Source organism: Monomorium pharaonis, chromosome 11 (assembly GCF_013373865.1).
Source record: "Monomorium pharaonis isolate MP-MQ-018 chromosome 11, ASM1337386v2, whole genome shotgun sequence".
NCBI classification, from domain to species: domain Eukaryota; kingdom Metazoa; phylum Arthropoda; class Insecta; order Hymenoptera; family Formicidae; genus Monomorium; species Monomorium pharaonis.
Genome location: NC_050477.1, coordinates 14,134,207 through 14,150,438, shown reverse-complemented (window position 1 = coordinate 14,150,438; position 16,232 = coordinate 14,134,207). Strand labels below are relative to the sequence as shown.

Here is a 16,232-nt window from a genome sequence, read left to right as displayed (position 1 = left end):
AAATAGAGTTCTTAAAAAATAAAATAAAGTTTTTTTCAATTATTTTACAAGAATAATATCAAGGATTTGCATATTTTTACTTTAATTATATTCTTATTCATATGTTATCTAGAGATAAACTGACTTGACACTAGCTTGTAAAAGATATATCCGTCTTTTTATTTAAACGCTAGGTAAGAATGTTACAATATAGAAAGTTTAATTTTATCAATTTTTATACGAATAAAAACTATATGCTTTCTCTATCCTTAATTACACTTTGGAGAAATTTAGGATCCGACTACGTATGCGACAACCGTCGCGTGGTCTAGCTTGCCAGGTATCATAGTTATCTTCTCCAGTGTCTTTTTTCTTCGAGATCTTTGCTCCTGCTTCGAGAGCTGTACGAGATGACCGTCCTTATGCTGCGCGTAATACAATTCCGTGTCTTCTAAGATCCGCCTCTTTGCCGCGGTTATGCGAACCTGTGAATAAAGTGGAAATTAGTAAAAATAAATACACATATACATCTCGATGTATCGCGAAATATTCCTTCTTCGCTCACAGCAAAATCCAAAAGAAGTTCGCACAGATGTTTGGCACTATTGCATGGTGGTCCTTCTCCGGAAACTCCACGTCTCAGCAAATCCTCCATTCGAAGCAGAGTGAGTTCGTGCCTCTGATAAGCTTCTACCACTGGCAGATTGTTGCTGTTTATGTTACTATTACTTGATTCGGTGTGCCGTAAGTTTTCCGTGGATCTCCGACGCGTTTTTGATCGCGCATCATGATTCTTCAGCGTGGCATCAACGTCACTATTGTGATTAGGTAAAACTGCAAATTTACCCACTACGGGATCAAAATTATCTGAAATTCCGTCGCTCGTCAGAAATACTATGTCGCCTCTCTCGACCTCCGTTATAGCCAGCGTCAAATTATTCAATTCAGGATTAGAGCCATCTACTGGACCTAAAGCTCCTAAGGCATCTCGCATATCTCGCATACAATGAATATCGTGAGATCCTCGCGTTATCTCTCTCACTCCCGTTTTCCTGTTTACATAAGAGATAATAACAAATTAATATTTATCTGCTTATTATCTACCTTATTATCTGCTGTAACGTATAATATAACAGGAAATACATACCCTGAATATACGTAAGCTAAACTATCACCAACGTTGCAGGTACAGGCAATGTATTTTCTCTGGCATATATTTGTATCAGTACTTGAACTTGAACTTGGCAGTGGAAGGATCGTGCATACTGTTAAAGTAGTAAGCATTCCTTGCTCTTGAAGGATTAATGAGTGCGCTGCGTGGAATGATCGAAGTAACGCTACAAATACATCCTTCGTCGTTGTCATTTCTCTATTTATAGACGGGCAAAACAGAGTCTGGTTCAAATACTCTATAGTTCCATGAACTGCAGCTCTAGCCGCTATACTTGCTTTTGTACCTAAAATTTCCGAATTATAAATATTTTTGCAATGTTAAATTAAAGTAAAATGATGAAAAAACCTTAATTTGATAAAATATAAATGTAACAATAAATATACAGGAAAAGGATCAATTACATATCAATTGTTAAATAAATTTCTAATACTTAAAATTTGAAGGTATTCATTAAATAATGCTAAAGTTATGAATACATTTTTCAAACAAAACATTTATTTCATAAAATTTTGTTCTAATTTGTTTTTGCTTTTCATGAGAGTTTATCTAATTTTTTTTTTTAGTTCTCTTGTGTTCTTACCCCAATTAACACCATCCGCAAGAGCCAGTATAGCAGAGTTTGGTCTTGCTACAATGCCAAAACAATCAGCTATTGGTTCTCCATTGTTAGTATCATTTGTAGGATTTTTCTCATACAAAGTAGTCGCAATTCCATATGCATTTTCATGAGGATTAAACCAATTGTTAACTCCAGCAACTGTGACATTCGACGTTGTCGATCCTGAAGGAGGTTTTGTATTTTCATTTTGCAATAACATTAGAATCTGTTTTTTAGTTATATTAATATCTTTGTTTTAGACTTACCACTTCTATATTGCTCATTTTGATCTAGCATATCAATGTAATCAATATCGGTATCACTAATACTTAAATGTTTCTGTTGAAGATTGACTGCGGTAAGACCACTATCAGGACCAGTATAGGCTGCAAATATTTCTTCATTTTCTTGAAAAAGCTCGATTTGTCTGCTTGGTAATTCTTCTGGGTTTCGACCATGTAAAATTGATGGTCCTTCTTGTTTCGTTTCTAGCCTGAGGTATTAATGAGATATATTAGATAGAGTGTTAGATAAATAAAACATGGAAATATCTATCTGTGTACGATTCATTTTTACCCATTGAGGTAGCGTGTAATGAAACAGCCGCCAGGAAAATCCTGAGTTAATGACTGTGGACTTCGAAGCGACTGTTCCCCGAGGCCTATACTTTCTACAGCTCCTGCCAAGTTGCTGATAGACAGTTGGCGCATGAAACCAGCAACTTTCTTCCGTAAACTTGGCATCTTTCAAAGAAGTCCAAGCAAAGCGATTAAGAATGTTAATTATTGTCTAACATTACTTCATCTGATGTAAGGCTCATACCATGGTTGTAGCTATTGATGGCAGGTCTCAAGTTAAATCTAAAAAAAAGAGTCCACAAAAATGCATTAAAATCTCATATTACACACACACACACACACACACACACACACACACACACACACACACACACACACACACACACACACACACACACACACACACACACACACACACACACACACACACACACACACACACACACACATACACACAAATACATATATAGCATATAATAAGAAAAAAATAACATAAATAATATAATAGAATGGAGCAGGTAGTCAGTTTATTGATTTAACTAATGCTAAACAAATAAATAAGTACATAATATATAAATAGGAATATTAATTACAATAAATTCTATTAATTACATTAACATAATTATATTATATAAATTACATTAAATTATATTATCATTCTATAAACTTTCAATAAGATTTTTGATAAGCAATTTTAAAATTCGAGGAAATTTTCCTTTCCAAGATAAGATAAGAAATTTATCAAATATTTTTAAATAATTTTTCTCCACTATTTACACTAATACAAAGTTTAAAGAATAGATTTATAAAGATTATAAATCTTTCTTAAATAAATAGAGTAAACAACAAACAAAATCAATTTAATTTAATAATTAAAAATTTTAACTTTTTAATTCAAGTGTAATACTTAAAGTATAAATATATGTGGGATAAATTAATTATAGATATTTATATTTCGTAGAAATATTTATACATTTAAATATTATATTTCACCGAATCTATAAAACTTTGCATAATAAATTAGAAAATAAAACTGTCAATTCATCGCACGCACATTCGCGCCTCAGACACTCGGTTAGTTTCAAATTAAAGTATTACAGTTCTTTCACAAATAATACACAAAGAAAAGCTCGACAGAATAATGGATACTTCTCTTCATTCAGAAATTCATCACAACACAGTGATTTCGTTGACAAGTCGTACGTGTCAAGGCATTGTTTTCCTAAACGCGCACGTCAGTCAGGACGGGACGCAATTCGAAGAGAAAGAGACAGAGAGAAAGGGACACGTAAGAGGAATCTACGGGGCGACTCTACCACGTCGGCCGTGCGGTCGCACACGCGTATAACGAGACAATTACCTGGGAAAATTCTCACTGCGCGGAAATGAGATCACGACGCACGCTACACGAGACCGCCGTTCTCCACCTTACCGCCATATTGGGACGATATGTCAATAGCCGACTGACCGACCGCTCCGTTCGTGATCGCCGACAAGCGCGCGGCCCACTCCCACTCTACGTCGCGGTCACGACGGTGTGCACCAACGGGGCGGACTCGTCCCCTTCGCCCACTCGCTGTATGCATGGAAATCGGGACGTCATTCCCGCAATTAACATGGGCGATAAAGCGGCGCGGACGGACGGATCACGTTATTCGGATCTCCGGCCGCGTTCTCGCCGAGGTACGTAAATAATGCGCGCGACGCAGTACGACGAGGCCCGAAGGGATGAAGGAGGGAGGTCCGAGGGGAAGGTCCCGTTCTTTCGTACGAGAATCAATGTTCCTGATTCTCCTCTCGTGCGCAGGGGGGGGGGGGGGGCAGCCGAAATCAGCTGGGCTGACGCGGAGTGCACGCACGCTCCGATCAGTTCCGATCGCCGTCGTCGCCGCGCTCGTCTCGCTCCGCCCCGCACCGCACGGTATCGCATCGCGATGACAGCGACGATAACGATGACGACGACGACTACGACGATACGGTTGCACTCTCTTTTTTTTGATCTGTTTTGACATTTGGCGAGTCAATATGGCGTCCGCATCACAGATGACAGTCCGCGAGTCCTTGCTGCGGCTGCCTTAGCAGGAAGTCCGCTCCGCGAAGTGTGGACCGTTCGTGACGCTCGTCCTCGGACCATCCGACACTCGACGGCCAACGACAATCGCGAAACCGCAACTCGCTCATCTCTCGACCTCGGTGTGCGACAAGTGGCGTGTTTGCGACCAGTGTGTGTGCGTGTGTCGAGCATTTCTCTCTCTCTCTTCGCTTCCGCGTGTGGAATTTTATTATTATGTAATCGTTATATCTGAAATCCTGTTAGTCCGAGCGGGATTACCCTCGCTCGACCCTTTAACTCGCTGACGCTCGATCGCGCGAGGAAACGTACACGCACGCTTGTCCGTTGTACAGTTAACTCTCACGTAGCTGAGCAACGTTATTTTCACGTATGTGTCCCGCATAGAGGGAAATTTTTTCATTTTGTATTTTACCGCGTGGTATACAATCTGGTGCACGGATATAATTTAACTAAAATATTGGAACGTAATTAGTAACGAAGTTATATTTATATTAATGTTGCGCTTTTAAGGTACAGGACTGTGAATACACGGATGGCCAGGGCTCTCTAAAAAGAATTGATAGGACATTTAAAGAGCTAGAGATTATTGTACGGATGACAGCAGAAACGTAAGATGTTCGAGTCTCCGAGAAGTCTGCAAGAGGTTTGCATTGACTTTATCTGCGATAACATTCTCGGCCTGTGCAAGGTTCAGCCTAGTGATACAAATTCTCTCAATACTTTGAGTAGTAGTGCTGTCTCTGGTAAGTAGTGTATTGAACTGGCGTTTGTGTGTGTGTGTCAATCCTTTGCGGAATTAAAGCAGCATAAGTTTTAGATCAACAAGATACCTGTACACTGAACAGTAATAGCACTGAAGTTGCTTTTGATACTACAATAGGTAGAACATCGTTTAACGATGCTCCCACCAGTACAGCAACTCGGCTTACCTTTAAACATCCAGATGCCTTCTTGCCGACTGAAATGTCAGAGCAATTATTATCCAACTTATGTGAGAAGAAAACATTATCAGATTTAACCATTACACTTTTTGACTCAAAGACCACTAGATTAAGGTAATGTCTTGAATATATATTTAAAAAAATTTATGTGTACTTAGATTATTATTTTTAATATTATATTAATTTTCTTCTAGGCATGTAAGATTGAAAGATGCATCCACATTGTCAGCTAAAGGTTTAAGCGTCCTTAAGCAACATAAAATTGTAGATTTAATAGTAAATGGTCTGAAAATCACTGTTAATGATTTAATTAGCTGTTTAGGCGATTGGAGTATACAAAATCTTAGATCGCTAAGCGTAGCTAAAGGAAGCTTTATGGATTTTTCAAGGTTATTAAAATCTTCACATTTTACAATTTCATTAAATTGAATTATGGAAATTCTCTGTAGCAGCTTATTAATTTTATATATTTCTGCATATTTTGTTACAGACAACGCATGGTAGATATCGCAACATTAAACAAATTAAAAGCACTTCATACCTTGAATGTCTCAGGAACAGAATTTAATAAACATGGCTTGGAGATAGTAGTCGAAGATCTTCCCCTTTTAGAAAGCTTAGATATATCTTGTACAAGAGTTGACGATATAACACCATTAAAAAAATGTAAAGATCGTTTAAAGACATTAAATATGTATAATTTAAAGATAAGTGGATGTGGAAATTTAATACCAGTATTGCTGGAGTTAAACGAGTTAAGGCATTTAGATATTTCCGATGGAAAAGATCCACTTGGTTTTGAAGTTTTTGCACCTGCTAAACCAAAAATCACAGACTTTTTGAGAACTTTAAGAAAGAAAAGTTGTATGCCACATTTAACAACTTTAGATTTATCAGGTGAATACTGATACCTATATATATTATAATAATCTGATATTATATTGCATCTCTGATATTATATTGTATCAAATTATTAATATTCACATAATTATATCGATGTGACATTTAGCTTCTTAATAGAACATTTGTTATATAGGTAATGATGACATAAATCCAAAGGATTTAAAAAATTTTATTGCATCACATGTACATCTGAGGTTTTTGGGACTGGTACATTCTGATGCTTGTTACGATGAAAGTTTTACAGATTTAACACATGAAGATTATAGACCTAAACTTGTTGTAAGTGACACAATATTAATTATTCAACTATACACTGTCTTTATGTTATCTACTGACTAACTAAAATCTGAAAGTATTGGAATTCATATCTTTATTACATTGTATTTATTATATTTGTGTGAATATGTAGTAGTATTCTTATTCATTATTATTGCTATTAGTTACGCAAAACTATAATATATTTTATTATTAATTTCATATTATTTTTACTTTAGCCTTATACACAAGATTATTATATCATTATATATTGCATTACATTTGGATTGTAAATGACATTTGGCATTTTCAATCATAGCTTAAATTTACAACTTTAATTTTAATTTATGCATTACAGGCATTTGTTTATACTTAAAATGTACTGACAATTCATTTGATGATTGAACATGTTAAATTAATTTATTTTATATTATACACATGTATCGGCCATTATTTAGTTCTTAAAAATTGTATTTTAAAAATATTTTTTTCAGTATTTTATACATTACACATGCCTGTATGTAGAAAATTGTAGGAAAATTATTACAATATCGGTGTCTAGTATCACAATTGTTCGTACATCTATCTTATCAAATATGCATTCTATAATAAATCAATTTCCATTTGCAAATATAGGAAAATTGTTAATTATAAAATTTTTTCTTTATTGAAAGTTTCATTGTTTATACTCCTTGTTATACAAATAAAAAAATAAGAGAGGTCAAAAGAAATATATAAATAAACATTAAATATCATATAGTAATAGCTACATAATAATATTCAATATAAGGAAAAAGGAAAAAAATAAAATATATCAAATTCAAATAAAATAATATACATTCTATCTGTTTTTTGTTTTAGATCAGTGGTACAGCAACAGAATCTCAAATTTTGGAAGCCCTTAGGAGGTATACATATAGACCAATATACCTTCAAAAGTGTCTATTTAACTTATTTCGCTTAACACCAAACTTTCTTGAACCACGGGTCGATGTGATAAAATTAGTGTTACCTGGAATGAGAGAGCATCCACAGGATTTTCGTGTACAAATGGCAGCTACTGCTTGTATCTATAATCTCACAAAGGGTGAATTAGCTCTCATGATTCATCCGTCGATACTTAAACAAATAGTCGAACTAACGTTATTAGCAATGGAATCATATCCAACTAATCATCAACTTCAAAAGAACACGCTGTTGACCTTGTGTAGTGATAGAATCCTACAGGATGTTACATTTGATAAATATAGGTAGTTATATAAAATTTATGAATTTATAGTTTAGACATAAAGTATACTGAAATTTCAATATATTTAGTTTTAAACTCTTTAGCAATATTTTGCACATTGTTTTTCGTAATACACAAATTCTTAATAATATTACATTACAAATAATAACAAAAATATATATAACAAAAGATAAATGCTATCTTTTGTGAATGGAAGTTGATCGCATAATAAAAGAGAATGTGCATATAATTAGTCTTGAACTTAGCTATATGATGTCTTATATATTACATATATACCAAGAGATTATTGTTTTAATTCAATCTGTTTATTTTATGAATTTTATGACTATTAAATTTGCATAGTGTGAAGAGATTTATTATAAAACTTTCCTTTGATTTGCAAAAGATAAAATGTTGTAATCTTTAACTAAAAATAAATGTTATAATCTTATTTAATTAAATCTTAAACTAAAAATTATTTACAAAATTGTGCCTACATTTTCATTCATTTTCATGTTACAATCATAACATTTATAAGACTAACTTATTTTACTAAATTATAATATAATTAGTTAATATTAATATAAACAAATAAAAATATTTCTATTTGCATAGGTTTAGTTTTTTTATATATATACAAATAAATCAAAATCGTAAATTAATATTGTTATTTATTGATACAGATCTATTGAAATTTCAGTGTAAGGATATTTTCCTGATATATAAATAAATCTAAAAAGAAAGTTTATAATTTAACAGATGTGCAAGATTAGTTATGAATTGCTTATCAACATTTGATGATGCATCCATGAATCGGATGTCTGTGGCTATTTGCTCAATATTAGCAGCAAAAATATCGACGTTGGAAACGTCTATGCTTGGTGCACAGCCCCAATATATGTTGAAATTGCTTGCAATGGTTAGATCTAAAGTTGAATCCAAATTAGTAGATATTACAATGAAGTTTACATTAAGCGCTCTATGGAATTTAACGGATGAGAGTGCTGCTACATGCAAGGTTTTTCTTGATGAAGGTGGAATGGAGTTATTTCTTGAAGTACTGGATAGCTTCCAAGGAGAATCTAGTGTGGAAACTAAAGTTCTTGGTTTATTAAATAACATAGCAGAGGTTTGTATCAATTTTTAATATGAATAAACTTGATATAAATATGTATATTTGATATGTTTAGTATAAAATGTTATATTAATATGCAATTTGTTAATGTTTTATGTGGAAAATTTTAGGTTGATCATTTGAGACCACGACTTATGCAGCCTCGGTTTATAAAAATGCTTTCTACGTTGCTCGATTCCGAGCACATTGATGTATCTTATTTCGCAGCGGGTATTGCTGCGCATCTGCTTAGTGATGGTTCTCGAGCTTGGTGTAATATGCCGTCACAACCTAGTAGGGTGCAATTATTAGATCAACTGGTTCATGCTGTAACTCATTGGCAAACACCACAGGGAGAGATGGTTGCCTATCGTAGCTTCCAACCATTTTTCCCACTGTTACGTTGTACAGATGCATATCCAGTTCAACTCTGGGCAGTATGGGCAATTCATCATGTGTGCACAAAGAACCGTAAGCTTAAAAAGTATATTTTACATTATATAAATTATCCTAGAAATGTATCTGTTCTAATAACACAAGACTATAAAAATATTTTATATAAAAATAGCTATATATTGGCTACAAATGTAAATACATTTATTTTTTTATTCAACTAGAAATACCTACGAAAGAACTTTACCAAAATTATTAAAATATAAGTTATACAAAATAATTAATAATACATCGTAATAATTGTATGTTTATTTTCAGCAAAACGTTATTGTATAATGTTGATCAGAGAAGGAGGAGTAGAAACTTTAAAACAATTGGAAAAAACGCATACGGAATATACAACACTGCCGAATTTGCAAAGTTTATGTCAATCAATTTTGGAAACGCTTGAATTGAATTCTTAACGATAGCTGTTGCTTTTCAATTTGAAAGTTAAATACCATCATGGTATACTAGTCAATGTTTAACTTCGTGCAATCCTATATCCTGTTCTTTAGACCAATGAATATAAAAATTATATATGGCCATGAATAATTATATCACAGAGACAGATTACAATCAACAAAACATAGAACACACAAACCATAAATAAGTCCATGATGAATAAGTCCAGAATATTTTAATTGCGATTGAGTTAATATTGCGGTTGAATTGAAGATCTGAATTGAGAAATAAAGATTTCTGTATTACAAAGTGTTTTGTTACATGTAGAATTAAGTTCAAAAATTATTCAAATTTAGAAATAGTTGTATGAAATGGATTAATAAGTATATTTACTACTTTGATAAAATAACTTATAATAATAATAACATGCAGAGATATTTAAAAAAAATTAATTTGAAAAGGAAGAAAAAAATGTAAAAATAATTCATCTAATAAAATGATTAGACTTATCATTATTGATATTTATGGTATGTTTTGAAGTTTTATTTATAAATAAATTTAAAGTTATAATTGTTGCAGAAAATAGCAAAATTAATCAATATATTAATTTGTAATGTTCCAAGATATACCTCTATTTTTATGATTTATTTAATAAACGATAAAAATTAGCTTTATGATTTCTATCTCAGATTCTAGTCTAGTTAATTGCAATAGTAAATGAGAATTAAAATTGTTTAAATTATTTTAAATATCTGTAATTTGAACTTCTGTAATTTGAACATCCATCTATAGATATTTAATAACTAATATAAGAGGAAAGCATGCTTGTATTAAATTGTTTTGTACAATTTATAAAATAAAATTTATAAAATGCTTGTAATTAATAAAATTATGTTACTATTTGATTAGATAATTAATTTTATACATTTACATTATGAAAAGATGTACAAAAAAAATTATTTTTAGATATTTATATCCGTTTGTTATATTATAACAGTTTGTATAATTTAAAATCACATAGACTAGAATCTTTAACTATGTATTATGTTATACATTTTTCAGAAAATTATGTTCTAATCTTCATTTTACATTCAATGAAGTGATGGGACATATAATATATGAAATGAATTAAAATAATTATTTTGTTTCATATACCATACTTTAGTATTTCAAATTCAGATCTTCAATTTATTTTAAAATCAGGAATATACATTGAATATTGCCTACACTGATGATATTTGTGTGTCTTGTTAATTTGACAATTGAAACATATGGTGATATTTCTCGCAATAATATATGTAAACAGTGAGATAACGCATTTTTCAGGCAGCGTAAATTCAAATACATTGATAACGATTTTTCGGCTTTCAATAAAATCAGAAATATATATATCGAATATTGCTAATTCTGGAGTCAATGCTGGATGTTTATTGTAATTTTCAGCAATTGTATACGCGTGTGCACAATAATTTATTGCTGAAAATTATAATTTCCAGCTTATGCACATTGTGTCCCAACAACAAAGTTATCAGTCTTGAAATAGTCCTTAGCTGGTATACATAAAATTACAAATTAAAGTATGTATAAGCTTAAACTACTTGTCGTGTAAGTATTGTGTTTCAAGACTGACGAATTTATTGGAGTTTGTATGGATTGGAAATTTGTAATTTTCAAGAAATATTAATACACACATGAACATCCAATATTGGCAACATTCGATATATATTTCTGATTTTAATTTATTTGAGCGAAAAATATCAAATGTATTTCCATCTGTTTTGTTGATAAATTTCCTTCGTATTCTTATTATTAAATTAATTAATAATTATTAATAAATATTAATAAAAACACCTTGAAAATTGATCATGTGCATATTACATGCCTTCAGAGATTATATAAAAATCAGAGTTTGTAATAAGAGAGAAATATTAATATTAGATTATATCTGTTATTAAAATATTATGAATTTATATAAACGAAATTTATTCTTCTGATATCATTACATGTTGACACCTAAACTGTAAGAAATATCAATTTGAATGGTACTGAATGTTAATAAATGCTATACCAGTCTTTATATATTGATGTATCTTTGATATATCAGTAATTGCATTATTACACATCAATGCTAAAGTATAGTATACAATATTTAAATAAAATAAATAGCAGATGTGTAAAAATGCACCTCTCTCTCTCCCTTTCTGTCTCCCCCCCTCTCTTCCTCCACCTCCCTTCCTCTCAACATTGAAATATATAAAATTCTGTATTGGCTAAAAAATTTTTTTTTATTTAGTACTACTCAATTTTATATTATAGGTACATATATATAATTTTTCCCCCTTAATAAAACGTAAAAATTGTTCACGAAATTTGTATCGTTTAAATTTTAAATGATGCTAATGTTTGCACCTTTAAAATATTTAGCGATGTAGAAGTAATATTACAAAATATATCTCCATCATGTTTTTTTAACCTACATTTAAAATTGTATTTAAAATTGTAAAATTTTGTAAATGTTTGTATTTCAACTTACATTTTAATTTACATTAAACAAAATAAATTATGTGTATACATATTTGTATTATGGAACATTTTTATTCATATTCTTTATTTCATAACCAATTTTTTATCACATTTTACAAATGTTTATGAATTATTATTTAACTTTATATAATGTTATGTAAAAACGCTAATAAAATCAAATTATTGGATATGAAATTGATATAAAAATATTTTCTTATATTGAATAGCTCTATATGACAAAAAATTGCTTTATTAAATGATTGCAATTTACTCGGCTTTGATGACAATTTGTTTTTTATATTTTTGTTTGTTAACAGAAACTCGTTTTTTAATAGCAGGCTTAGCAATATATTCTTCCTCCTCCCAATTTCTGTGTCGACGTTTCTCCAATTTCTCAAATCGCATATTGCAATCCTCGACCTCCCGATATATCAAATCCCCAAATCCTTGTAGATCTCTGCATGTAACCAACATTACTCCTTTACTAGTTTGGCAGTCTTATACCACGTCATGAAATCGTTCAAACTTTTTATTTATTAGCAAATTTGTCTGTCCAACTGCTTGCATGTATGCACAGCAGCTTCTGTAACATATCCTTCTCAAATCTAATGTCCAGCCATTTCTTACAAAGTTTCTTAAGCTTATCTGTTTCTTTATTTACAAGAAACTTGTATTGAGCAGTGCATTCTTTCTCTTCCACGCATATGTCTAAATTTTGCATTACAGTATTCTTGGTTGGAATTTCTTCGGACATTGAACAACATTCAATGCCCAAACGTTACTGTCCCTTTTTTCTAGAGTTTCTCTTCCCACGACTTTGTGTAAGATATGGCGAATAAACATGAGATGTTCCATAACACTATTTTCTTTCTCAAAACATGTTGGAGTGATCTTTTGTAATGGGAGCGTTTTTATATCAGCGCTGCTCGATAAAGAATTTTCTTCTTGCATGTTTGTCTGATTTTTGGCCTGTTCTTTTAACGTCGATGTTGTTATATTTAACTTATTTGAATTACAAATAGAGGGTTTATTTAATTTCTTCAATGAATTTTGTTTATATTTACTGATAATCGCGGACTTGTGAAAGTTTTAAAGCTTTCTATTGTGTTATCAGAAGTTTAAGTATATTTTTTTGTAGCAATATATATTTCTCTTGTGGCGTTTGTTTCATTGGTATAAGACCAAATAAAGGTATTACCTGCAAACTAGGTGGAGGTTTAAAACATGCAGTAATCAATAGGAGCAAATAACATTTTGAGGGGCTATTTTGTTGACACCAAAGGTAGATTTCTTATCGGTTGTTTAGCAGCAGCTGCTGCTTTAGCAAGTAATCGTTTTTCTGTAGCTCGTGTAATTCGTTTCTGAATATCATTTGCTTCTGGTTCTGTTTTTCTTTGGTGTTTTTTTCAAGGCTACTTTTGATTCATTAATTGGCGAGGAATAAAAAGAGTGATAAACAACACCAACTTTAAAAACAGATTTTTTCTTAGAGGCTTCCTACTTTTTCTTTCTCGTACGTTCCTCTTTCCATTTTATTAACTTTTTCATATGTTCGTCAGTAATGATAGATACATCTGTTAGAAATAATTAAGTTTGTTTAATAGCATAAAGTAAAACATTTACGAAAAAGATAAGGTCAAATGTATATATTTAAAAAATATATGCCTGTAAACTTTCTATATTATGTAATATGCATGTTATTATAAATGTATATAAATACTTTAGTTACTAAATATAAGTATATATTTTAATGTAAAACATTTTTTCTTGCTATCAAACTGTATAAAACTATATGTGTCATTTAAAATTGCAACAGATATATATAATCAAATTTTTTATTTTACGTACTTAAAATTTTCCATTCATATAATTAAAAATTCTATTATACAACAGATTATCTTATTAAATAATTATTATAAAATTATTATAAAATCTAATTTTAATTAATTTAATTTTCACTCTCAGTAAATAATCTGAATAATCTCTTTTTAGCCCAAATATAATTAATTTTACCCTCAAGTTTTATTTTTTGTTAAATAAAAGTTTTAATACTTAAATTAAAGAATTATTTGGCAATATAGCAAAGATGTTGAAAACTCTGAATTTTTCTTAATTTTTAAAGCTTAGAAAACAAAAATTTGAATTAGACAAAAAAGATTCTACAGATTGCCTACAAAATAAGTAAAGATGTGATTGCCTATGAATAATTAATTATATAACAATCTCTTAAAGTAATATAAAGATAATAAAATTTCCTAGAAGAAATTGTGGTATACTAAGCATATATTTTTTAATTAGAATTAAATTGCCACAATTCTTATTGCGAAATGAGAGCAGAGATACATACATCGCATTTCTCACTCATTTAAAAATCTCTCTCTCCCTCCCTCCCTCTTCTCTCTTCTTTTCGGGAGCGGGAGTGGGAGCAACTTTTGCGCGTGCGCAAAACTGTCAAGGTATGTTACATATTTGATCATATTCGAGAGTTGTTTTTTCGAAAAACAGAGCTTTGATTGGATATCGTGTTGTGCGTCGTGCTGATTTGCCGGAACCTTTCTTCTAAAGCTCACGAGCCACCAATCACCATTCACCAATGTACGCGATAGTAGTGGCAGTGCCTATTCCAGTTAAAAGTATGAGAAATTAGGTTATGTTTCATTTAGATCATATACGATACGAGATTTGCGATTTCATTACTTGTTTAATAAAATAAAAAGAAACTCAGAAGTTGCAGATGGAGAAAAAACCAAAAGTAATCGTCTTCGATTTAGGTACAGGCAAAATCTTAAATTTACATACAATTTAAATATATAATAAATTTATAATTTGTATGATTTATATTTTCATAACTTTATTATAACTGTTTTACTAATTATTCAGAATGATTTTTATGAAGAACTAAAAAAGATTAAATTCACAGATTATACCTTATGGCCATTTTGGGTTGACACTCATGTAGATCCACCATTTAGAAAAGGGTATGTGTATTAAAATTATGCATAAAAACTAACAAAATAATATAGTGTCTTAAAAATTTTAGAGCGCAAAATAAAGTATTAGATGCACATGGCCATGTCATACGTTACTATTCTGATGTACCCAATGTATTAAAATGGTTATCAGAAGAAGGATATGAACTTGGTATAGCATCACGTACATCGGAAATACAGGGAGCTAGACAATTATTAGATTTATTTGACTGGAAGAAATATTTCAAGTATATCGAAATATTTCCTGGTAGCAAGGTCACACATTTTTCTAAGTAAGTTTTGTGCAACACTCATTAAATATCATGTATAACAGTTGAAGCTACAAGTTAATTAAATCACTTTCAGCATTCAAAAGAGTTCGGACATTGTTTACAAAGATATGTTGTTTTTTGATGATGAAACCAGAAATATCGTGGAAGTTGGAAAACTTGGAGTACATGCTGTATTAGTTAGAGATGGTGTAAGTCATTGTATTGTAGAAGATGCTCTGCGATTGTTCAGCAAACAATGACTGCTTAAATAATTCTATAATTTATTTATATCAATTTATAACTGTTTTGCAATTAAAAAACTTACAAGATATTTATGTATATATGTGTTGATAAGATTTTTCAATATAGCTCAAGTAGAAAGTACTGTATTAGCCAAGAAATTTTCTTTATTTACCACTCATTAATTTTACATTTTATATTACACATATATCGTAATTCTTTTTTTTTTTTTTAATGAAACGTAAAAATTGTTCATGAAATTTGTATCATTATCACTCAATTGATGCTGATGCTGCGCTGCACCTGCAAAATACTTAGCGACAAGGAAGTAACATTACGAAATGTGTCTCAATTATTAAATGTTGAAAGTCGGCACTCCTCCTAACACCTTAGCACAATATGAATCAATATTTCAGAAACATATTTTACACGCATCTTACAAATTAGTAGCAATATGTTTAAGATAAAACTGAAGATGTATAGTTAGTATTGAATAAATGAAAGTTGCACATGGCGAAAAATATGAAAGACAGTCAAATGCCTTATA

The 16,232-nt window shown here is 30.9% G+C and overlaps 3 protein-coding genes across 9 annotated transcripts; 2 read left to right on the top strand and 1 right to left on the bottom strand.

Moving 5' to 3' along the window:
• Positions 1-138: 138 nt before the first annotated feature.
• On the bottom strand, positions 139-3,828 carry LOC105839272 (PP2C-like domain-containing protein CG9801). Of its 2 annotated transcripts, XM_012685453.2 has the most exons (8): positions 3,690-3,828; positions 2,574-2,611; positions 2,328-2,494; positions 2,018-2,244; positions 1,734-1,934; positions 1,127-1,436; positions 545-1,031; positions 139-464 (listed from the first exon to the last, which is right to left on the bottom strand). In XM_012685453.2, the coding sequence occupies exons 2-8, from the start codon at positions 2,574-2,576 to the stop codon at positions 270-272; spliced, it is 1,590 nt and encodes a 529-aa protein (XP_012540907.1). In that variant the 5' UTR covers positions 2,577-2,611; positions 3,690-3,828; the 3' UTR covers positions 139-269. The 2 variants fall into 2 exon arrangements, with proteins under 2 accessions (XP_012540907.1, XP_036150022.1); XM_036294129.1 differs by lacking the exon at positions 3,690-3,828 and adding an exon at positions 3,479-3,599 and having other exon boundaries at positions 2,328-2,611.
• A 50-nt stretch (positions 3,829-3,878) lies between these two features.
• Positions 3,879-11,760, top strand: LOC105839270 (protein zyg-11 homolog B). Of its 6 annotated transcripts, none has more exons than XM_012685450.3 (10): positions 3,879-4,012; positions 4,914-5,146; positions 5,221-5,458; positions 5,539-5,733; positions 5,835-6,241; positions 6,381-6,526; positions 7,364-7,752; positions 8,490-8,859; positions 8,976-9,315; positions 9,556-11,760. In XM_012685450.3, the coding sequence occupies exons 2-10, from the start codon at positions 5,017-5,019 to the stop codon at positions 9,699-9,701; spliced, it is 2,361 nt and encodes a 786-aa protein (XP_012540904.1). In that variant the 5' UTR covers positions 3,879-4,012; positions 4,914-5,016; the 3' UTR covers positions 9,702-11,760. The 6 variants fall into 6 exon arrangements, with proteins under 6 accessions (XP_012540904.1, XP_036150020.1, XP_036150021.1 ...); XM_036294127.1 differs by lacking the exon at positions 3,879-4,012 and adding an exon at positions 4,049-4,770 and having other exon boundaries at positions 8,976-9,328; XM_036294128.1 differs by lacking the exon at positions 3,879-4,012 and adding an exon at positions 4,160-4,770 and having other exon boundaries at positions 5,230-5,458.
• Positions 11,761-14,796: 3,036 nt separating this feature from the next.
• On the top strand, positions 14,797-15,836 carry LOC105839269 (magnesium-dependent phosphatase 1). The gene is made up of 4 exons (XM_012685448.3): positions 14,797-14,975; positions 15,125-15,182; positions 15,245-15,466; positions 15,540-15,836. Exons 1-4 carry the CDS (start codon positions 14,939-14,941, stop codon positions 15,703-15,705), a joined length of 483 nt encoding a protein of 160 aa, XP_012540902.1. The 5' UTR covers positions 14,797-14,938; the 3' UTR covers positions 15,706-15,836.
• Positions 15,837-16,232: the final 396 nt, after the last annotated feature.